This window comes from Stegostoma tigrinum, chromosome 1 (genome assembly GCF_030684315.1).
Source record: "Stegostoma tigrinum isolate sSteTig4 chromosome 1, sSteTig4.hap1, whole genome shotgun sequence".
Classification (NCBI taxonomy): domain Eukaryota; kingdom Metazoa; phylum Chordata; class Chondrichthyes; order Orectolobiformes; family Stegostomatidae; genus Stegostoma; species Stegostoma tigrinum.
In genome coordinates, this window is record NC_081354.1 from 98,069,459 (window position 1) to 98,094,746 (window position 25,288).

A 25,288-nucleotide genomic window follows, 5' to 3' on the forward strand; every position below is an offset into this window, starting at 1 on the left:
ATCGTGGGAGCTGATGCGGCGGAGGCGGAGGAATTGGGAATAGGGGATGGAATTTTTGCAGGAGAGTGGGTGGGAGAAGGTGTATTCTAGGTAGCTGTGGGAGTCGGTGGGCTTGAAATGGACATCAGTTACAAGCTGGTTGCCTGAGATGGAGACTGAGAGGTCCAGGAAGGTGAGGGATGTGCTGGAGATGGCCCAGGTGAACTGAAGGTTGGGGTGGAAGGTGTTGGTGAAGTGGATGAACTGTTCGAGCTCCTCTGGGGAGCAAGAGGCGGCGCCGATACAGTCATCAATGTACCGGAGGAAGAGGTGGGGTTTGGGGCCTGTGTAGGTGCAGAAGAGGGACCGTTCCACGTAACCTACAAAGAGGCAGGCATAGCTGGGGCCCATGCGGGTGCCCATGGCCACCCCCTTAGTCTGTAGGAAGTGGGAGGAGTCAAAAGAGAAGTTGTTGAGTGTGAGGACGAGTTCGGCTAGACGGATGAGGGTGTCGGTGGAGGGGGACTGGTCGGGCCTGCGGGACAGGAAGAAGCGGAGGGCCTTGAGGCCATCTCCATGCGGAATACAGGTGTATAGGGACTGGACGTCCATGGTGAAGATGAGGTGTTGGGGGCCAGGGAATTGGAAGTCCTGGAGGAGGTGGAGGGCATGGGTGGTGTCATGGATGTAGGTGGGGAGTTCCTGGACCAAAGGGGAGAAAATGGAGTCCAGATAGGTGGAGATGAGTTCGGTGGGGCAGGAGCAGGCTGAGACGATGGGTCGACCAGGGCAGGCAGGTTTGTGGATTTTGGGAAGGAGATAGAAACGGGCAGTGCGGTGTTCTGTGGCCTTTATCTCCACGGACTGTGACCTGTTGATACCTTTCGGCTTTTTGTTTTGATTTAGATTAGTAGTCATGGAGATTTCTTTTAAACAAGCAGCCCCAGGTTGACAGTAAATTCATGGTCCTCCAGGCTTTCTCACTGGGACTGAGCCTGCAAAGAAACACGGTGATGGCGCATGCCGACGGTTACCATGGCTACCAGACGCCCTACCGCGTTGCACTACGGGAAGAGGACGCATTGCTGCGCGTGCGCATTTGGTCAGCGCGGCCACACTTGGGGAAGCTAGAGGCTGAAGGAAATAAAGAGAAAGATGAAGGTGAGAGAGGAAGTGCAGGTGGAGGCTGCTCCGGTATCATCAAGTCTTCGGGTTGAGGAGAGAGAGATGTATTCGCGTTAACAATTTTCGGTTTTGTTACTTAGCGCCGCTGTTGTCGATGGCTTGTGATAACACCGCAATTTGCAAAGGCCTCAGCTCTACTTTGACGGTTACTATGGAAACGGAGTTGGTGGTACAATGGATTGTAGTCCCTGAACCCTCATGACCCAGAAAATATTCCCCCGAGACGTGGGGATATTCTGTCTCCTAGAAAGTATTGTAATTGTACTCTCACTGTGTTCACCACAGATCCATTAATACCAGCTTCCGCTGGATACTGCAAAGGCTGTGGGCCCTGAGAACATTCTGACAATAGTACTTGTGCTCCAGAACTTGCTGTTTGCGTAGCCAAGCAGGTTCAGTTAAGTTACAATGCTGGCACTTGCCTGTCAATGTGAAAAATTGCCCAAGTATGTCTTGTACACCAAAAGCAGGATAAATCCAACCGGGCTAATTGCCTCCCCATTAGTCTACTCTTGATCATGTGGTAAGTGACGGAAGGTAACATTAACAATGTAATCAACCAGCACTTACTTGTCGACCATTTGCTCAGTGATGTCCAATTTGACTTCAAACATGGACAAAACAACTGAATTTCAGGAGTGAAAGTGACAGCCCATGAAATCGAGGCCATGTTTGATAGAGTGTGGTATCAGGAAGCCCTACTAAAATTCAAATCACTGGGAATTAGGAGAAAACTCTCTGTTAATTTGATGCATTCCTTGAACATAGGAAGATGGTCGTGATTGTCAGAGATCAGTCATCTCCGCTCCTGGAAATCTCTGCTGGAGTTCCTCAGTGGTTCCTAGGCCCAACAATCTTTAGCTGCTTCATCGAAAACCTTCCCTCCTCCATCAGGTCAGATGTGGGGATGTTCACCAGTACTTGCACAGTGGCCAGCACCATCATGACTCCTCGGATACTGAAACAGTCCCTGTCCAAATGCATCAAGACCTAGACAGCATTCAGGTTTGGGCAGAAAAAGTGGCAAGTAACATTCATGCCATCACTTGACATTCAATGGAGTCGCCATCACTGATTCCCTCATCCTAGCAGTTACTGTTGACCAGAAACTCAACTGGGCATACCATTATAATTACAGTGGCTACAAGAGCAGGCTGGAGTCTTGGAATACTGCACTAAGTTACTCACCAACTGACTTCTCAAAAATCTTTCCGCCATCTACAAGGCACAAGTCAGGAATGTGACAATACTTCCCACTTGCCTGAATTAGTGTAAATCAAACAACGCAAAAGGTTGACACTATCCATGATAAAACAGCCTGAATGATTGGCACTAAGTCCAGAAACACCTGCTCGATCCACCACCAAAGCTCCGGAGCAGCCATAGAGCATGTTTTGCTAAACATCCTAAGATCACACCTTCCATGGCCACTTTAATCTAGCAGCGTCTAGAGAAAGCAGAGATAACATTTTGGGTCCGGTCACCCTTCCTCAGAACTGATGGTAGCTCAGAAAATGTTGGTATTAATGCAGAAGATGGGATGGGGGGAAGGGAGTAAGGAGTAAATGATAGGTGAGGATAGAGCCCAAAGAGAGAGAAGACAGTTGGACAGACAAAAGAGTAGATAAGGATTTGGCTAGGAGAGTGAATAGCTGTTAATGGAGACTGTTGGTGGCTAACAATGGGTTGTGTGTAATAGCAGACTATGCAGTCACAAGGCCTGGTGCTTTGGTGTGGGGACTAGGACATAGGAGTGTTCAAGACCTACAGTTATTAAACTCGATATTGAGTAGGGCAGGGACCCCAAGCAGAAAATGAATTGTTGTTCATCCAGCTTATGCTGAGCGTTGCTGGAGCACTGCAGCAAGCCTAAGACAGAGATATTGGCCAGGGTACAGGATGATGTGTAGATGTGGCGGGCAACAACTTCTTTCCTCCCCTGTCCCATTCCAACCTATTTTCCCCTGAACTGACTGCATTCTATGTGCTCAGATCCAATCTTGACTTTATTAGCGTGATGCTGTTGTAGTCTGGAGTTCTGGCATTTATGTTGCAGAGGCTGATGCCAGCACTCACATATCTCCTCCTATCACCCACTGGACCATGGCCCCACCGTGGAATATCCAGCCGTTGGATCAACTACAGTCCTCATTTTATCTGGTAATCTCCCCTCCGGCACCTCCAAGCTGATGGTATCTACAATTCCTCTGACACTTTATGCCAGTTTTGGAATTTCCAATTTGCAGGCTCCAGCTGCCTTCCTTCACCATGGACATAAAACTCCTCTACATTTCCATTCCCCATCAGGATAGTCTCAGGGCTCTCCACTCCTTCCTGGAAAAAAATGCCTGACCATCCCCACCCCCACCACCGTCCTCAGCCTGGCGGAGGTTTTCCTTACCCTAAGCAACTTTTTTAACTCCTGTCATTTTCTTCAGGGCATAGGGGTGGCCATGGGTACTGCATGGGCTCCAATTATGCTGTCGCTTCGTGGGGTGCGTGGAATATTCCTTGTTTGAGTCCTATTCCAGCCCATGCCCAAAACTCTTTCTCCAATATGTTGATGATATCATCAGTGCAGCTTCCAAACATCGAGGCCGAAGGGCCTGTACTGTGCTGTTATGTTCTATTTCTCGTCTGAAATTGGTAAGGTTTATCAATTTAGCTTCCAACTTCCATGCCACCCTCACTTTCACCTGGTCTGTCTCTGACTCAGTTTTCTCAGTTCCTCCCTCTCCGTCACATATGTGCCAATGATGCCAACTTTGACAAGGGAGCCTCTGAAATGTCTATCTTCTTCCTCAACCGAGGATTCCCCAGCGCTGTTGTCGACAGGGCCCTCAACTGGGTTCGACCCAGCTCCCGCACTTTGGCTCTCAACCTCTCTCTTCCCTCCCACAATGATAGGATTCCCTTGTTTTTACCTACCATCCCACCAGCATACATAACAAGAAAATGATTAGCCACCATTTCTGCCACCTCCAGCAAAGTGCCACCACTTGACACATTCTCCTCCCCTCAGTTGTTTGCCTTCAGCAGGGACCATTCCCTTCGGGACACTCTGATCGACTTTTCCTTCACTCCCAATACCACCACAGCCCACGACACTTTCCCCTACAATTGCCGAAGGTGTAATACTTGCCTATTTACTTTACCTGCACTTCATGCAATCTCGTTTATTGGATTCACTGCTCACAATGTGGTTTCCTCTACATTGGGAAAAAGAAGCGTAGGCCAAGTGACCACTTTGCAAAGCTCCTAAGTTCTGCTCGCCAAAATAACCCTGAGCTTCTAGTTACCTGCTGCTTCAACGCACCACCTGGCTCCCTGGCCACTATCCCTGTCTTAGGCTTGCTGCTGTTCCCCAGTGAAGCTGGAAGAACACCACCTCATTTTTTGCTTGGGGACCTTGCAGCTGCTCAATATTGAGCTCAGTAACTTCAGGGTTTGAACTCTCCACTGTCCTAGGCCACGGCCCCATACATCAGGCCATGTGATCATACAGTCTGCTATTACACACAACTCATTGTTAGCCGCTAACAGTCTACATTAACAGCTATTCACCTTCCTTGCCAGATCCTTATCCGCTCCTTTGTCTGTCCAACTGTTCTTATCTCTCTTTGGGCTCTATCTCCACCTATTGTTTACTCCTAACCCCCTCCCCACCCTATCTTCTGCATAAACACCAACATTTTCCTAGCTACCATCAGTTCTGAGGAAGGGTCACCAGACCCAAAATGTTATCTCTGATTTCTCTTCACTGATGCTGCCAGTCCTATTGAGATTTTCCAGCAATTTCTGTTTTGTTTTCTGATTTCCAGCATCACAGTTTTTTTTTGGTCTAGAAGTTATGTGTTGTTGCAAAGTTTTTAAGAGGATAATGTGACTTGATGCCTTAAAAATTTGCAACTGATCATAGCAAGAGAGCCAGATGGATTCATGAAGAGAGAGTCATTCCTTACTATTTTGATTGAATTCTTTGAAGAGGTGACTAAAATAGTGAGTAGGAGACTAAATTAGTGGTCAGGAGAATGTCTATAGGTATTATTTATATGTACAGCTAGAAGATATTGTTAGCTAATGTTGATGCTTGTGGAATTAAAAGCAAATTATTGATCTCATTTGCATATTGGTTGAGAGGAAAGAGACAGAGCATTGTATGGTACTCTGGGACTATGGCAACTTTACTAATTGGTAAGTCAGCTCATTAGCAGAATGTGTCTGGTGACAGTGATCTGTGTCGGTGCTTCAGCTGTTCAGTGTTCAGTAGCTATTTAGATGCTGAGATAGAAGCCACGTATTTAAATTTGCAAAATATATAAAGATGGATGGCATTGTAAGCAAAGTGGCAGGAAGCATAAATTGCAAAAGGATTTTCATAGACTAAGTGTGTAAGTTAGACTTGTCAAATGGATTTCAATGTAAGCAAATCCACTTTGGACCCAGAAAGAGATTGTGAAAAGCTAGAAACATTAGCAGAGGCCCAAAGAGACTTGATGGCTGAGATACACAGTTGATGGGCATAGCCTCAGAATAAAGGGGCACCAATTTAAAGGTGAAATGGACAGGCTCTTGATCAGTAGAGGAATCAAAGGTTTTGGGGAAACTGCATGAAAGTGAATATGAGCAATGTCAGAGCAACCAGGATCCTTTAAATGGCAGAAAAGGCTCAAGGGGCTGAATGACCTACTCCTGTTACTGTTTCTTATTATGATTAACGTACCGTGGAAGGCCCAGAAAATAATCAAGAATACTAATGGAATAGAGGCCTTTGTATCTCGAAAATTGGAAGACAAGGATGATGATTATATTGGCTTTGGAATTGGAGAGCAAGGATTAAATTGCATGAAGAAATTGAATAAGGTATTTTTAGTATTTGGAAGCTGGAAAGTTAAAGGACAATTTCAGAGAAGTTTTTGGGCTATTCCAGGAAAGCGTGGATTGGGAGAAACTATTTACAGCAGTTGAAGAATCTATGGCAGGTGGGCATAGCCAAAGATATCAGAGACAGAACTTTTGAGAGTGAAAATAGGAGGCATTTCATCATGAGAAAGGTTATGGGCAGCACCTACAACTGAAAGAGAAATTTATAGTTTCGCTTTTGACTTTGGGTAGTAGTGGTCCTGTGAAACCCTTGGAACAAGATGGCTAGTGAGAGCAGTGATACTGAGAAAGGAATGGCAGCTATGGTGAACTAGATTACCTTGGAGTGAAGAGGCAAGGTTAGACCCAGATGAGAAATGCTAAGGTAAAAACCAATAAGTAGTTACTTAAGCTAGGTATAATGAAGCTCAGGTGTGTGATGTCTCTAGTTAGAAACTGTTGCAGTTCCAGCTAAAAGTTGAAGTTGCAGGTGACTTAAATCTGCCGAGATGTTAAAAGCAAAAATCTGCAGATTGTGTGCTTATGTTTCAGTGAGAGATCACTTTGTTACAGTCCTGTTAACAGTTCAAAACAATGATCTGTCAAGCTAGTTTTTGTCTGGGATCTGACTTGTCCAGTAATATCATCAGATGGAATCATAACAATATTGCTTTTGTTTTATGTGCAGCAAGTATTTACCATCTCAGAGAAAATTGTTGCAGGCAACCTTGTACAATATAATTGGCAGAAAACACTCGGGAATTATATAGCCATCACTGGGTAAGGCATTTACATTTTACTGCAAGCAAGCTGCTAGAAAATCTTTATGTCATGACTTAACAGTTAAACATTACTATTAAATAATTAATGGCATTGTCTCACTATTATGGTATTGAAATGGATTTGCCTCAATTAACAGCAAATATTGAGGATCAATAATGTGCCCAGGCAACATGGTTAGCGTCGTGTTCTCATTTATTCAGTAAATGTTTATTGAATTTAACATTACGTACAAGATTACAATGCCTATAAAACAATCCTTTATTATGGTATCTGCTAAATAATTGTCATGTTTTTGGATTTTACACCAAAGATATTCTACACTGGTTTAGTGTCACAGACCTCTTCTGTATCTATAATTCAGTGTATCTTAACCTAAACAAGTGCAATATCATGGATTAGTGAGCCCTTTCAACAGTATGCCAATTTATTGAAATATACCCCTTGCCATTACTCTTCCCTCCTTTAATAATCACATAGAGGTTATAGAACATAGAAACCTACAGCACAGGAACAGGCCCTTCGGCCCTCCAAGCCAGCGCCGATCAAGATCCTCTGTCTAACCTGTCATCTATTTTCTAACGGACTGTGTCCATTTGCTCCCTGCCCATCCATTTACCTGTCCAAATATATCTTAAAAGACGCTAACGTGTCTGCGTCTACCACCTCTGCTGGCAACACGTTCCAGGCACCCACCACCCTCTGTGTAAAGAACTTTCCACACATATCTCCCTTAAACTTTCCTTCTCTCACTTTAAACTCATGACCCCTAGTAATTGAGTCCCCCACTCTGGGAAAAAGCTTTTTGCTATCCACCCTGTCTATACGCCTCATGATTTTGTAGACCTCAATCAGGTCCCCCTCAATTTCCATCTTTCTAATGAAAATAATCCTAATCTACTCAACCTCCCTTCATAGCTAGGACCCTTCATACCAGAACTTCCTCTGCACCCTCTCCAAAGCATCCACATCCTTTTGGTAATGTGGCGACCAGAACTGCACATAGTACTCCAAATGTGGCCGAACCAAAGTCCTATACAACTGCAACATGACCTGCCAACTCTTGTACTCAATACCCCGCCCAATGAAGGAAAGCATACCATATGCCTTTTTGACCACCCTATTGACCTGCGTTGTCACCTTCAGGGAACAATGGACCTGAATACCCAGATCTCTCTGTTCATCAGTTTTCCCTAGGACTTTTCCATTTACGGTCTAGTTCGCCCTTGAATTTGATCTTCCAAAATGCGTCACCTCACATTTGCCCGGATTTAACTTCATCTGCCATTTATCTGCCCAACTCTCCAGTCTATCTATATTCTGCTGTAATCTCTGACAGTCCCCTTCACTATCAGCTACTCCACCAATCTTAGTGTCATCAGCAAACCTGCTGATCAGACCACCTACACCTTCCTCCAGATCATTTACATATATCACAAACAACAGTGGTCCCAGCACAGATCCCTGTGGAACACCACTGGTCACAGGTCTCCAATTTGAGAAACTCCCTTCTGCTACTACCCTCTGTCTCCTGTTGCCCAGCCAGTTTTTTATCCATCTAGCTAGCACAGCCTGGACCCCATGTGACTTCACTTTCTCCATCAGCCTGCCATGGGGAACCTTATTAAATGCCTTACTGAAGTCTATGTATATGACATCTACAGCCTTTCCCTCATCAATCAACTTTGTCACATCCTCAAAGAATTCTATTAAGTTGGTAAGACATGACCTTCCCTGTACAAAACCATGTTGCCTATCACTGATAAGCCCATTTTCTTCCAAATGGGAATAGATCCTATCCCTCAGTATCTTCTCCAGTAACTTTCCTACCACTGACGTCAGGCTCACTGGTCGATAATTACCTGGATTATCCTTGCTGCCCTTCTTAAACAAGGGGACAATATTAGCAAGTCTCCAGTCCTCTGGGACTTCATCCGTGTCTAAGGACGCTGCAAAGATATCTGTTAAGGCCGCAGCTATTTCATCTCTCGCTTCCCTCAATAACCTGGGATAGATCCCATCCAGACCTGGGGATTTGTCCACCTTAATGTCTTTTAGGATACCTAACACTCCCTCCTTCCTTATTTCAACTTGACCTAGAGTAAGCAAACATCTATCCCTAACCTCAACATCCATCATGTCCCTCTCCTTGGTGAATACTGATGCAAAGTACTCGTTAAGAATGTCACTCGTTTTCTCTGAATCAGCGCATATCTTTCCTTCTTTGTCCTTTAGTGGGCCAATCCTTTCTCTAGATACCGTCTTGCTCTTTATATATGAATAAAAGGCTTTGGGATTTTCCTTAATCATGTTTGCCAGCAATACAAACAATGTTTGTAAACAGTATAGTTTAATAAAGGAAAAAGTAAATGTAAATTTGCCATAGTTATAGCAGGCTGTTGAGCCACTCTTTCATTAGAGAGAGAGACTACGAGTGGTGGTTTAACCTGCGGTTCACTGCGCCTCAGGTGATTGGAGAAGTTGAGAGTCCGACTGACAACTCTAAACTAGCTGTCAGCATAATTCTTCGCACACTCTGGATCATCCAGCAAATGTTGTCCAATTGCAGAATCACATCTCTCAACTTCCTACGCTCCAGTGAAAAATTTCCCCAGCCTATCCAGCCTTTCTTTATAACTCAAACCTTCCATACCGGGCAGCATCCTGCCAAATGTCTTCTCACTCTCTCCAGCTTAATAATATCTTCCCGATAACTGGGTGACCAGAATTGGACACAGTGTTATGGAAGAGGCATTGTGAAAGTCAAATACAACTTCAGTTTGACCTCCCAACTCCTATACTCAAAAGACTGAACAATGAAGGCAAGCATGCCGATCACCTTTTTAAACACTGTGTCTATAGGTGACGCAAACTTCAAAGAACCTAGGTCCCTCTGTTCTACAACACTAGCAAGGCCCTAACATTAATTGTATAAGTCCTACCTTTGTTTCTTGTACCAAAATGCAATACCTCTCATTTATCCAGAGTGAATTCCATCTGCTATTTCTTAGCCCATTAACCCATTTGATCAAGATCCCTTCGTAATTTTAGAAAACCTTCTTCATTATACCACCAGTTTTGGTGTCATCTGCAAACTTACTAGCTATGCCTTCTGTACATATTGCTCGAAGATTGCTTGTAGCCATTTTCTTACTGTTTATTTCTTTCAACCCAAGAGGCAGTAGAAGCAATTGCTGTTTAAAAAATGCCAGCAACACAAGGACCATTATTTTTCAAATTTTTTCTTTCAAAGTAGATTGCTTTTATACAGCTATGTTCTTTAACAGCTGAAATAAAATGCAATACTTCTTATATTTTTATGATTGTTACTGTAGTTTTAGAAATAAAAGTAATAGTAAAAATGCATAAGTTACCTGACAATTAAATACACTTTGCTTATAAATGTTCAACTTATTCATTTAGATTTTTTTAAGAGGTTGCACATTATTGCCTTAAAATTGATTGGAGTCTTGTTGGTTTGCCTTAGATCTGACCATATGGTGAAAATCTTTGATCGACATGGACATAAAAGGAATGAAATTAACTTGCCAGGGTATGAAGATAAAGAAATATTCTAAATGACCAGTTATAAATTTGCAGAATGCACAATTTCATTTATTATAATTACTTCTTAAATTTTTACTTCAATTTTGACTACTCATTGTGGTCTACTTTGTAATCATTCTTGCAAGATATTTATAAAGTAATGTGTGCATTTATTGGTGAATAATTTGTTCTAGTAAATAAATACAGTTTACAACTGAAAAGTTTAACAGATGACTTCTGAGAAAAAGATTCAAAAATTATAAATCTAAAATGACAAGAGTAAACTTGGATTTTTATTTTGTTATTATGTGTTTTCTAGGGTTTGTGTTTCTATGGACTGGGATAAAGACGGAGATGCCTTGGCTGTGATTTCTGATAAATCAAATGCCATTTACTTATGGGATGCAAACACACACAAAACCACACAGGTGGACAGTGGAATGAGGTGAGCTAACAATACAGAAGGAAATTATATTCTTTCATGTAGCACTCCTTTAAAATGACAAAGTCAGTTAATTATATGCACCAGATAAAGTTATTTTTAAGATTTCTGTCTTTCCCATGGAGCCATCTGGATGATAAATGAATGGTATCAGATTATAAGTATTCTACCTGTCCTTGGGATAAGTAAGGTATTTTGTTGAATTTCTATCCAATGATGTGTTTAATATCTTATTGTTAATAAAATGGAAGAATAGCCCTTATCGTTAAATAATCTCTCAGGTGAATATTTGTTAAGTATGATAGACTTGAATAGATTTATTACAGTTAATGTAGTTTACCAGCCACTTTTCCTGAGATAAGTATTGCTAGAGATTTATTTCTAGTAGAACAAGCTTAATACCAGCAAAGCTAATGTTAACTCGTATTAATTTTCAAGAGCTCATATTTCAGAATATTGGTGTGGTGTAATGAAACAGACTTAATGTATTGGTGGTGACATTTTGTACTGTACTAGAAGCTACTCCATGATCCACTGAAACTTATTTTCATTTTTCAGAACATGGCGATTGGCTTAGTACTTGGTATTGTGTTTGACAGAGCATTAATAATTCTTGTGATCATGTATTCCATGTTATACACAATATGCAAACGAGAAATACATTTTCTTTTGCCATTTATGGAAGGTTGGCAATCAATAATAAGGCCAGAATTTATTGCTGTCCTTGAGTGCCCCGGGATGATAGTTGTGAACTGCTATTTTGAATCGCAAGTCCTTGTATGAAGACACACCCAGAAAGCTGGTTGGTCTGGAATTTCAGAATAAGGAGTGCAGTAAGACATGCTGGTAGCAACATCAGGCATATAAATGAAGGCAGAATGTAGGAGAAATTCCGTGCAGCATTTGCAACCATGTTCATCCGGAATTGTCAATTGGATGATCCCAGGCCTTCTCTTGAAGGCATTCGCGTCACAGATGCCAGTCTGAATCCAGTTCATTTCACTCCAGGTGATAACAAGAAATGGCTGAGGACAAGACCTGTGGACCTAGACAACAACCCGGCATTAGTACTGAATACTTATACTTCTTAACTGGCCATGCCCCTAGTCAAGCCATTTAATAATAGCTACAACGCTGGCATTTACCTGACAATCAGGAAAATTGCCTATATGCGCTGTCCATGAAAAATAGGATACATCCAGTCCTGCGTACTACTCCCTCATTAGTCAATTCTCAGAAAAAATAACGGAGGGCTCAGTTAGAATGCTATGTAGCTGTCAGGATTTATTTATTAACTCTAACTGTCCAGAGGATAGTTAACAGTCAACTACATTGCTACACATCTGGAGTCACATATATATCAGACCAGACAAGAACAGCAGATATGCTTCCCTAAAGGACATTAGTGAATCAGGTGTGTTTTTACAACAACCAACAGTCTTTAAATAGCTACCAATGAGCCTAACCTTTTAATCCAGATTTTGTAATGAATTCAGATTTCACCATCTGCTATGATGGGATTCTAACCCATATCCTCAGAATGTTAAGGCAAGGTTCTGGATTATTAGTCTAGTGACTTTACCAGTACACTACCACCTTCCCCATTGTGCCAAACAGGTACAGTGGCATCTCTAAACAAGAAAGAGTCTAATCGTCTCCCCTTGACGTTCAGCGCCATTGTCATGACTGAACCCCCACTATCAGCATCTGGGGGATTAACATTGACCAGAACTTGAACTGGATTGTCTAAATAAGAAGTTTAGTGAGAAGAGCAGCTCAGGAGACTAGATGTTATGCAGTGAGTAACTCATTTCTCAACTCCCCAGTAATAGTCCACCATTCACAAAGTACAAGTTAGGAGTGTCCCCAGTTGCCTAGATGAGTGCAGCTCCAATTAATGCAAAAAGTTCAAAACAATCTATGGCAAAGCAGTCCATCTGATCGGCACCTCATCAACCACTTTAAACATTCACTGCCTCCACCATTGATTCACTGTGGCAGCCTGTGTACCTTCTCCAGATGTACTTCAGTAACTTGCCAAGGTGCCAACCCACAATCAGTACCATCTAGAAGGACAAGGGCAGCAGATACATGGGTACACCACCACCTCCAAGCTATTCATTGTCATGATCTGGAGCTACATTGCTGTTCCGTCCTTTTCATTATAGCACTGTGGGTGTGCCTACACTCCAAAGACTGCAGTGGTTCAAGAAAGCGGCTCACCATCACTTTCCCCAGGGCAATAAGGAATGAGCAATAAATGCTGTCCTAACCAGCTGCGGTAAATCCTCATTAAAGCCCTAGTTCCTGAAAATTGTAACTTTAAGTGAAACAACTTTAAATGGGTCAGAGATTTACATCTATATGAATATTTAAGATGGTGTTAGTTCCCTTTGGATATTTCTCACTTGGAAAGAAACAGGGTGCAAGCTCAAATGGTGTACCTAACAAATCCAGGACCATGCATTCCTAGCTGAAATATCTTTAAAGATCAAATTCGTAACTACATATAAAAGAAATACAGTACAAGTATGCGGTCTTAAAAAATCCTCACCTTCTAATCCATTCGCATTGTCTAGGCTCCATCTAGTGTTAGTAGTTAGTCAGTACAGGAACTGGCCCAGGACTAATCTAGAGACAGAGATAATGGGAACTGCAGATGCTGGAGAATCCAAGATAATAAAATGTGAGGCTGGATGAACACAGCAGGCCAAGCAGCATCTCAGGAGCACAAAAGCTGACGTTTCGGGCCTAGACGCTTCATCAGAGAGAGACTCTCTCCATCTATCTTCTTTTCCCTCCATCTTCGGTCCGCCTCCCCCTCTCTCCCTATTTATTCCAGAACCCTCACCCCATCCCCCTCTCTGATGAAGGGTCTAGGCCCGAAACGTCAGCTTTTGTGCTCCTGAGATGCTGCTTGGCCTGCTGTGTTCACCCAGCCTCACATTTTACTAATCTAGAGACAGGCCAGGTGTTGAGCCCAGTGAGAAGGTGAGGGCAAGGGATCAAATCAAGAGCAGAAAACAGTGTTGATTTAGGGGTAGGCAAGGCCCGGGGAGTAACAGGATACAAGCAACATGGCAGGGTGTATAGAGGGTTGCAAGTTGCAAGGTATGGACAGCAGGTAAGTCAAAGCCAGGAACAAGGACAGAAAGCAAAGATGTGAGAGGATGAACGCCAGTAGGTTGAGGAAGAAGGGGAGCTAACAGAGAAACACGAAGGGTGGCACATTGGTTCAGTGGTTAGCACTTTTGCTTCACAGTACCAGGGACCCGGATTCGATTCCACCCTCGGGCGACCGTCTGTCTGAAGTTTGCACATGTTCCCCATGTCTGTGTGGGTTTCCTCCAGGTGCTCCAATTTCTTCCCACAGTCCAAAGACGTGCAGGGTAGGTGGATTAGCCATGCTAAATTGCCTGTGGTGTCCAGGATGTTTAGGTTAGGTGGGTTAGACATGAGGAAATGCAGAGATAGGGGAATGAGTCAGGGTGGGATGCTGTTCAGAGCGGCAGTGTGGATTTGTTGGGCCGAATGGCCTGTTTCCACACTGTACAGTTTCAGTGAAATGCTGGTGGAAAAGTCATGTGAGCAGCCAGGCAACAGCACTGGCAGTCTAGAAAGCAATGTTCAAGTGAAACAAGCAACAATAAACAATTACACTGACACTACCTTATCAACAAGGTAAAAACAACAGCGTTAAGTCAATTGACTTTCTGCAAGGACTTACTGCTGCTAACATCCCATGAAAGATGAAAAAAAAGTGCTGTAGTCATGTTTGAACCAGTATTCTTCGAGCAAGGATGTTATCAACCGCACCTATTGATGTGCAAACATAGTTACATTTTGTTTCTGGAGTTTTTTAAATATCTGGGAAACTCCTTATTCGAGCTATTTCAACAACAGCAAGAGTATGTCATTCTCTTTGTCTGAGCATAAAAATGAGCACTTTCCGAGCAGTGCATTACTTAGGTCAAAGCAAGATATTATTAATGCTAAAATCCGGAACTCAGCGGATCTGGCTGCCTCTGTGAAGAGAGAAGGAGTTAATGCCCAGTTAATGATTCCCCTTCAGAATACTAAGGGTGTTCTCCCCATGTGAAGTACAGTGTGCTTTAATAACACCCCTTTCTGTCACCATCACCAACCCAACTTAATGATAATTCATGCTTACAATGTGTTTTTATCAGGGACCAGATGTCATTTCTGATGTGGTCAAAAGCAGGATCGTTGCTTGCTGTTGGAACAACCAAAGGAAATCTGCTTGTCTATAGCTTACAGACCTCTCGCAAAGTTCCAGTCCTCGGTGAGTGAGTATCAATTGTCTTGGTGGACTTTTCTGTAGACCCATCAAAATTTGAAACCTCTAAAAGCAATTAGTCTGAAGATCTTTTTTATATCACCTAACACATTTCCTATCAAAATTCTGAAATGTCATTATGTTTGTGAACTCTTTAACATAGAATTACCTTTGTCATGTAATTGGGGTTGAGTCTTAGGTATGCTGAGAACCAACTCACTTCGGAAGTGCAAATTTGATCTCAGCTAAGCGTTGTTTAGATTTTTAAATTGAACTTCCTGACTTCCATCAGGCAGCATTGCTGGATATCCTCCAATGATCCGACTTGCTTGTGAGATTTTCCAGTCATTACAGCTCAGTTTCTAATTTGTACTTTTGAAATGTGAAGCTCCATGTCAGGGCAGTAATCAAAGATCAAATCAGAGAAAACAAAGTGTGGGGCTGGATGAACACAGCAGGCCAAGCAGCATCTTAGGAGCACAAAAGCTGACGTTTTTGAAGCTTTTCTGATGAAGGGTCTAGGCCCAAAACGTGAGCTTTTGTGCTCCTAAAATGCTGCTTGGCCTGCTGTGTTCATCCAGCCCCACACTTTGTTATCTTGGATTCTCCAGCATCTGCAGTTCCCATTATCTCTGATCAAAGATCAAATCAGAACTGTTTTACTCTTGATTTTTCTTCCAAACCCTCCATCAACCCCTTACGTGAAACAGTAGCCACATATGTTTAGTGTGAAACAGGAAATTATTTAGTACTGATGATCATTTATGGATAAATTTCAGGCAGCACATTGATGCATCATTTAGAAGTATCAGTGAAGGGACCACCATTCCTAATTCCTGACAGTAACAAGCCTGAGATTGTAGTGGAGAATTAAACTTATGTTGAATCCTGAATCCTCATCCCACAATGATAGGAAGAGTGTCATATTTCCAATTTGGGATAGTGTATGTGATAAGACCACAAATACACATCTCTAGGATTTGAGCTCTTCTATTATTGACAAATTTCTCTATCAATGATGGGGGAGTCCCAGCATATTTGTGCATATGCTAGGTTGAAGCTTTTTGTTTTAATTCACTTGTGGCACATGGGTTTGCTGGCTGGCCAGCATGCATTGCCCTTTCCTCGCTACCTTTGAGAATGTGGTGGTGAGCTGCCTCTTGAACCTCTACAGTCCATGTGCTATATATGTAGACCCACAATGCCCTTAGAGAGGGAATTCCAGGACTTTGACCCAACTTTTGTGAACGAATGACGATATATTTCCAAATCAGGTTTTTGAGTGGTTTGGAGGAGAACCTGAAGGTGGTGGTGCTCCCATGCAACTCCTGCCTTTGTCTTTCTGGATATATGTGGTCATGGTTTGAAAGGCGCTGTCTAAGCATCTTTGACAAATGTCTGCAGTAGATGTTGTAGATATTACAAATTACTGCTACTGAGCATTGCTGGTGGAGGGAGTAGATGTTTTTGGATGTGGCGCCAATCAAGCAGACTGCTGTGTCCTGGAAGGAGTCCAGCTACTTAAGTGTTGTTGGATCTGCAATCCAGGCAAATGACAAGTATTCCATTACCTGACTTGTGTCTTGTAGATGGTGGGCAGGCTTTGGAGAGTCAGGAGGTGAGTTACTGGCCACAGTATTCCTCACTTCTAAACCTGAGATACTTGCTCACAATATTTATTTGGTGAGTCCAGTTGAGTTTATGGTCAGTGGTAACCCCCAGGATGTTGATAGTGGAGAATTCAGTGATGGTAGCACTATTAAGTGTCAAGGGTCAGTATTTACATTATCTCTTCTTGGAGGTGGTCAGTGCTTAGCATTTGTGTTGTGTGAGTGTTACTTGCCATACGTCAGCCCAAACTTAGATGTTGTCCAGTTCTTGTTGCATTTGAACCAATTTTTATCAATCACTACAAAGTCTCACAGAAATGACACCTGGGATTGACCTAAGCACTGGAAAAGGCAATGGTAGAAACAGCCCTGTCGATCCTGCAAAGTCCTCCTCACTAACATCTGGGGGTCAATATGGTCATAATCACCGAATCATACCTTACAGACAATATCCCAGACACCATCATCACCATCCTCGATATGTCTTGTCCCACCGGCAGGACACACCTAGCAGAGGTGGAGGCACAACGGTATATATCGGGCGGGTGTTGCTGTAGGAATCCAAACATTGACTCCGGACTGCATGAAGTCTCATGGCTTCAGGTTAAATGTGGGCAGGGAAACTTCCTGCTGCTTACCACATACCATCCTCCCTTAGCTGAGAACCGGTACTCCTCAATGTTGAACAACAATTACAGGAAGCACTGAGGATGGCAAGGGCACAAAATGTACTCTGGGTGGGGGATTTCAGTGTCCACCACCAAGAGTGGCTTGGCACCTGGTTGGGTCCTAAAGGACATAGCTGCTAGTTTGGGTCTGTGGCAGGTAGTGAGGGAACCAACAAGAGGGAAAATCGTACTTGACCTTATCTTTACTTATCTGTCCCTGACTGTATCTGTAAGAGTGACGATCGTACAGTCCTTGTGGAGATGAAGCCCCCCCCATCACATTGAAAATAACTTCCGTCGTGCAGTTTAGCAGTATCACCGTACTAAATGGGACAGACTTTGCACAGATCTAGCAACTCAAGACTGGGCATACATGAGATACTCTGGGCTCACGACAGCAGAAGAATTGTACTGCAGCGCAATCTGCAACCTCATGGCCTGGCATATTCCCCACTCAACCATTACCATCAAGGCAGGGAATCAACCTTGGCTCAATGGCGAGTGCAGGAGAGCATGCCAGGAGCAGCACCAGGCACACCTGAGGATGAGCTATCAACCTGCTGAAGCCACCAAACAGGACTACTTGCCTGCCAAATAGAGAATGCAGAAAATGATAGACAGACCTAAGTGATCTCAAAACCAACGGGTAAAATCTAAGCTGTGCAGTCCTACCACATCCAGCTGTGAATGGTAGTGGACAATTAAACAGCTCCTCAATGATGGAAGAGCCCAGTACATCGTGCAGAAGATAAGGCTGAAGCATTCGCAACACTCTTCAGCCAGAAGTGCTGAATGGGTGATCCATCTCGGCCTCCTCCAGTAGTCCCCAGCATTACAGATACCAGTCTTCAGCTAATTTGATTCAAAAAACAGTTGGAGGTACTGCATACTGCAAAGGCTACGGGCCCTGACAACATTCCGGCAGAAGTACCGAAGACTAGTGTTCCAGAACTTGCCGCTCCCCTAGCCAAGCTGTTCCAGTACAGTTACAACATGATATCTGCCTGACAATGTGGAAAATTGCCCAAGTATGTTCTGCACACAAAAAACAGAACAAATCCAACCCGGCCAATTTCCGCCCCATCATTCTACTCTCGATCATCTGTAAAGTGATGGAAAGTGTTATCAACAGTACTGTCAAGCAACACTTGCTCAGAAATAACCTGCTCGGTGACACCCTATTTGGGTTCCCCAGGATCACTCAGCTCCCAACCTCATTGCAGCCTTGGTTCAAACATGGATATAAGAGCTGAATTCCAGAGATGAGGTGAGAGTGACAGCCATTTATATCAAGGCTGCATTTGACCAAGTGTGGCATCAAGGAACCCTAGCAAAACTGGAATCAATGGGTATCAGGGAGCAAACGCTTGAGTGGTTAGAGTCATACCTGACACGTGGGGAGATGGTCATGGTTGTTAGAGGTTAATCATCTCAGCTCCAGGATACCGCAGCAGGAGTTCCTCAGGGTAATGTCCTAGGCCCAACTATCTTTAGCCACTTCATCAATGACCTTCTCTCTATCATAAGGCCAGAACTGAGAATGTTCACCAATGATTGCACAATGTTCAGCATCATTCGTGACTCCTCAGATACTGAAGCAGCCCATGTTCAAATACAAGAAGATCTGGACAATGTCCAGGCTTGGGCTGACAAGTGGTAAGTGAAATTTGTGCCATGCAAATGCTAGGCTATGACCATCACCAACAAGAAACAGTCTAACCACTGCCCCTTGACATTCAGTGGTGTTACCATCACTGAATCCTCCACTATCATCATCCTAGGGGTTATGATTGACCAGAGACTCAACTGGACTCACCACATTAAACACCATTAGCTACAAGAACCTGGCAGAAACTAGAAATACTGCGTTGAGTAACTCACCTCCTAACTCCTCAAAGCATGCTCACCATAAACAAAGCACAAGTCAGGAGTGTGATGGAATACTCCCCACTTGCTAGATGAGTGCAGCCCCTACAACACTGAAGAAACTTGACACTATACCGGATTAAAACAGCCCACTTGATTGACACTACATCCACAAGCATCCACTCCCTCCATCACTGATGCTCAGTAGCAACAGCATGTACTATGTACAAGATGCACTGCAGAAATTCACCAAAGATCCTCAGACGGCACCTTCCAAACCCACAACCGCTTTCATCTAGAAGGACAAGGGCAGCAGACATATGGGAAAACCAAATTTCCCTCGAAGCCACTCATCATCCTGACGTGGAAATATATTACCGTTCCTTCACTGTTGCTGGGTCAAAATTCTGGAATTCCCTCCCTATCAGCATTGTGGGCAACATGTAGCAGGAGGACTGTAGTGGTTCAAGAAGGTGGCTTACCACCACCTCAAGGAAACTAGGAATGGGCAAGAAATCTGGCCAGCCAGTGACGCCCACATACCACAAATGAATAGAAAAAAAACATGGATTGCTTCAGTATCTGAGGAGCCATGAATAGTGCTGAACCATCTTTAATTTAAAAGGTTGAGTGGGTGATCTGTCTCAGACTTCTGAGATCCCCAGCATCACAGTTGTCAGCCTTTAAACAATTCCGTTTACTGCATTTGATATTAAAATACAGGGTACGGCAAAAGCTTTTGGCCCTAACAACATTCCTGCAAAAAGACCAAAGACTTATGCTGCAGAACCAGAGGTGCCCCTGGCAAGTTATTCCAGTGCTGTAACACTCATACAACAAAGCACAATACTGACAACCTAACAATGTGGAAAATTGCCTCGGGGCTAATATGGAACAAGAGAAAAACTCTCTAGCACAAAAAAAGATAGCGTTGACTGTTTGAGGTCTACCATCTCTGTCAAAGAACATCATGGCAGGAGTGCCTCAGGGCAGTACCCTCAGTTCAGTCATCTTCGGCCTTTTCATCGGTGATCTTCCTTCCACCGTGATGTCAGATGGGGATGTTTGCTGATATTTGCATAATATTCAGCACTTCCCTCAACTCGTCAGGTACTGTAGGTTACTAGTTAAGGTTACTAGATTTTTTTTCTTTCAGTAGCCCGTTTGGGAATTCAGAACAGTGGAAATGGATGTTAGGGCAGTTGCATGCTCCTCCTGCAGAATGTAGGAGGTAAGGGTCACCACTGGTGTCCCACTGACTTCATCTGCGGGAAGTGCACCCAACTTCAGCTCCTCGGAAATCACGTTAGGGAACTGGAGCTGGAGCTGGTTGAACTTCGCATCATTCAAGAGGCTGACGGGGTGATAAAGAGTGATAAGACCATAAGACATAGGAGTGGAAGTAAGACCATTCGGCCCATCAGGTCCACTCCGCCATTTAAATCATGGTTGATGGGTATTTCAACTCCACTTCCCTGCACTCTCCCCGTAGCCCTCGATTCCTTCTGAGATCAAGAATTTGTCGATCTCTGCCTTGAAGGCATCCAATGTCCCGGCCTCCACTGCACTCTGTGGCAATAAATTCCACAAGCCCTCCACACTCTGGCTGAAGAAATGTCATCTCTTTTCAGTTTTAAATTTACCCCCTCTAATTTTAAGGCTGTGCCCACAGGTCCTAGTCTCCCCACCTAACGGAAACAACTTCCTAGTGTCCACCCCTTCTAAACCATATGTTATCTTGTAAGTTTCTATTAGATCTCCCCTCAATCTTCTAAACTCCAATGAGTACAACCCAGGATCCTTAGCCATTCATCATACGTTAAACCTACCATTCCAGGGATCATCCGTGTGAATCTCCGCTGGACACGCTCCAGGGCTAGTATGTCCTTCCTGAGGTGTGGGGCCCAAAATTGGACACAGTATTCTAAATGGGGCCTAACTAGAGCTTTATAAAACCTCAGAAGCACATACGGAGGTGGTCACACCCAAGGTACAGGAAAAAGATAGCTGGGTGACTGTCAGGAAGGGGAAGGGGAATAGGCAGACAGTGGGGATCCCCTGTGTCCGTTTCCCTCAATAACAAGTATACAGTTTTGGATACTGTTTGAGGGGGAATGACCTACCAGGGGTAAACTATTGGTTCAGGTATCTGGCACAGAGTCTGTCCCCGTTGCTCAGAAAGGAAGGTGGGGAGAGGAGGAGAGCATTAGCTATTGAGGACTCCATAGTTAGGGGGACAGATAGGAGATTCTGTGGGAACGAGAGAGACTCGCGGTTGGTGTGTTGCCTCCCAGGTGTCAGGGCCCATAATGTCTCGGATCGTGTTTTCGGGACCCTTAAGGGGGAGGGGGAACAGCCCCAAGTCGTGGTCCGCATAGGTAGGAAAAGGGATGTTGATGTAAGGCAGAAATTCAAGGAGCTAGGGTGGAAGCTTAAAGCTAGAACAGAGTTGTTATCCCCGGTTTGTTACCTGTGCCATGTGCTAGCGAAGTGAGGAATAAGGAGAAAGAGCAGTTGAACACATGGCTACAGGAATGGTGTAGGAGGGAGGGATTCAGATATCTGGATAATTGAGGCTTATTCTGGGGTAGGTGGGACCTCTACAAACAGGATGGTCTACACCTGACCCAGAGGGGTACCAATATCCTGGCGGGGAAATTTGCTAATGCTCTTCGTGAGGGTTTAAACTAATTCAGCAAGACGATGGGAACCTGAATTGTAGCTCCAGCGTACAGGAGATTGAGAGTAATGAGGTCTTGAATAAGGTTTCAAGGTCGCAGGAGTGTACAGGCAGGCAGTAAGGTGGTTTGAAGTGTGTCTAATTCAGTGCCAGGAGCGTCCGGAATAAGGTGGGTGAACTTGCAGCATTGGTTGGTACCTGGGACTTCGATGTTGTTGCCATTTTGGAGACATGGATAGAGCCGGGACAGGAATGATTTTGTTGCAGGTTCGGGGTTTAGATGTTTCAGTAGAAGCAGAGAAGGTGGTAGAAGAGGGGGAGGTGTGGCATTGTGAGTCAAGGACAGTATTACAGTGGCAGAAAGACTGCTTGATGAGGATTCATCTACTGAGGTAGTATGGGCTAAGGTTAGAAACAGGAAAGTAAAGGTTGCCTTGTTGGGAGTTTCCTATGGGCCTCCGAAAAGTTGCAGAGATGCAGAGGAAAGAATTACAAAGATGATTCTGGACAGGAGTGAAAGTAACAGGGTAGTTGTTATGGGGGACTTTAACTTTCCAAATATTAACTGGAAATGCTATAGTTTGAGTACTTTAGATGGGTCAGTTTTAGTCCACTGTGTGCAAGAGGGTTTCCTGACACAGTATGTAGATAGGCCAACAAGAGATGAGGCCATATTGGATTTGGTACTGGGAAATTAACCAGGCCAGATGTTAGATTTGGAGGTGGGTGAGCACTTTGGTGATAGTGACCACAATTCAGTTACCTTTACCCTATCGAAGGAAAGGGATAGGTGTGTACCGCAGGGTAAGAGTTATAGCCAGGGGAAAGGTAATTATGAGATGATTAGGCAAGATTTAGGATGCATAGGATGGGGAAGGAAACTGCAGGGGCTGGGCACAATTGAAATGTGGAGCTTCTTCAAGGAACGGCTACTGCGTGTCCTTGATAAGTATGTACCTGTCAGGCAGGGAGGAAGTGATTGAGTGAAGGAACTGTGGTTTAATAAAGAAGTTGAATCTCTTGTCAAGAGGAAGAAGGAGGCTTATGTAAAGATGAGCCGTGAAGGCTCAGTTAGGGCGCTTGGGAGTTACAAGTTAGCCAGGAAGGATCTACAGAGAGAGCTATGAAGAGCTAGGAGGGGACATGAAAAGTCTTTTTCAGGTAGGATCAAGGAAAACCCTAAAGCTTTCTATAGGTATGTCAGGAATAAAAGAATGACTAGCGTAAGATTAGGGCCAATCAAGGACAATAGTAGGAAGTTGTGCATGGAGTCCGATGAGATGGGAGAGGCGCTAAATGAATATTTTTTATCAGTATTCACATTGGAAAAAGATGATGTTGTCAAGGAGAATACTGAGATACAGGCTTTTAGACTAGACGGGATTGAGGTTCATAAGGAGGAGATGTTAGCAATTCTGGCATGTGTGAAAATAGATAAATCCCCTGGGCCAGATAGGATTTATCCTAGGATTCTCTGGGAAGCAAGGGAGGAGATTACTGAGCCTTTGGCTTTGATCTTTATGTCATCATTGTCTACAGGAATAGTGCCAGAAGACTGGAGGATAGCAAATGTTGTCCCCTTGTTCGAGACGGGCAGTAGAGACAACCCTGGAAATTATAGACCAGTGAGCCTTACTTCACTTGTGAGTAAAGTGTTGGAGAGGATTGTAAGGAATAGGATTTATGATCATCTAGAAAGGAATAGTTTGATTAGGGATAGTCTACTTGGTTTTGTGAAGGGTAGGTCGTGCCTCACAAACCTTATTGAGTTCTTTGAGAAGGTGACCAAACAGGTGGATGAAGGTAAAGCAGTTGATGTGGTATATATGGATTTCAATAAAGCATTTGATAAGGTTCCCCATGGTTGGCTATTGCAAAAAATATGGAGGCATGGGAGTGAGGATGATTTAGCAGTTTGAATCAGCAATTGGCTAGCTGTAAGAAAACAGAGGGTGGTGGTTGATGGGAAATGTTCATCCTGGAGTTCAGTTACTAGTGGTGTACCACAAGGATCTGTTTTGGTCATTTTTATGCTGTTTGTCATTTTTATAAATGACCTGGATGAGGGCATAGAAGGATGGATTAGTAACTTTGCGGATGACACTGAAGTCGGTGGAGTTGTGGATAGTGCAGAAGGATGTTGCAGGTTACAGAAGGACATTGATATGCTGCAGAGTTGGGCTGAGAGGTGGCAAATGGAGTTTAATGAGGAAAAGTGTGAGGTGATTCACTTTGCAAAGAGTAACTGGAATACAGAGTACCAGGCTAATGGTAAGATTCTTGGTAGTGTGGATGAGCAGAGAGATCTCGGTATCCATGTGCATAGATCCCTGAAAGTTGCCACCGAGGTTGATAAGGTTGTTAAGAAGGCGTACGATGTGTTAGGTTTTATTGGTAGAGGGATTGAGTTTTGGAGCCATGAGGTCATGTTGCAGCTGTATAAAACTCTGGTGCAGCCACACTTTGAGTATTGTGTACAGTTCTGGACGCTGCATAGAGGAAGGATGTGGAAGCATTGAAAGGGGTGCAGAGGAGATTTACCAGGATGTTGCCTGGTATGGAGGGAAGGTCTTATGAGGAAAGGCTGAGGGACTTGAGGCTGTTTTTATTAGAGAGAAGAAGGTGACGAGGTGACTTAATAGAGACATACAAGATGATCAGAGCATTAGATAGGATGGACAGTGAGAGCCTTTTTCCTCGGATGGCAACAGCTATCACGAGGGTACATAGCTTTAAATTGAGGGGTGATAGATATAGGACAGAAGTCAGAGGTAGGTTCTTTACTCCGAGAGTAGTAAGGGCGTGGAATGCCCTGCCTGCAATCGTAGTAGACTCGCCAACTTTAAGTGCATTTAAATGGTCATTGGATAAACAGACAGATGATAATGAAATAGTGTAGGTTAGATGGGCTTCAGGTTGGTTTCACAGGTCGGCCCAACATCGAGGGTCAAGGGGCCTGTACTGTGCTGTAATGTCCTCTGTTCTATGTAACTGTCCGTGTGCAAATGCAGCAATACCTGGATAACATGCAAGCTTGGACTGTCTGTTGGCAGGTAGCATTCACAGTGACTAAATGTCAGGTAATGATCATCACCAACAAGAGAAAATTCAGCCAGTGTCCTTTAACATTCAATCAATTGTCATCACTGAACCCCCTCTGTCAACAGTTCACCAGAAACTGAAATAGTCTAGCTGTATAAATACTGTGGCTACTGAAGCAAATCAGAGGTTAAGAATCCTGTCGTGAGTAAGTCACACCTTGTCTTCCCAATGACTATCCACCACTTACAAGGCACAATGCAGGTATGTCATAAAATACTACCTATCTGCTTGAATGGGTGCAGCTCACCAACGTTCAAAAAGTTTGACATC

The 25,288-nt window shown here is 43.8% G+C and overlaps 1 protein-coding gene across 2 annotated transcripts in view; it reads left to right on the forward strand.

The window, feature by feature from the left end:
• Positions 1–25,288, forward strand: part of wdr19 (WD repeat domain 19) — a 180,834-nt gene that overhangs the window by 38,080 nt on the left and 117,466 nt on the right. Inside the window, exons 1-5 of one of the 2 annotated variants that reach the window (XM_048545995.2) lie at positions 1,059–1,140; positions 6,716–6,807; positions 10,295–10,360; positions 10,673–10,798; positions 14,983–15,098. In XM_048545995.2, coding sequence (XP_048401952.1) covers positions 1,135–1,140; positions 6,716–6,807; positions 10,295–10,360; positions 10,673–10,798; positions 14,983–15,098 — 406 coding nt within the window. In that variant the 5' untranslated portion in view covers positions 1,059–1,134. Of the gene's footprint in view, positions 1–1,058; positions 1,141–6,715; positions 6,808–10,294; positions 10,361–10,672; positions 10,799–14,982; positions 15,099–25,288 lie in introns of those variants that run through there. The other variant, XM_048546009.2, reaches the window with a different exon arrangement.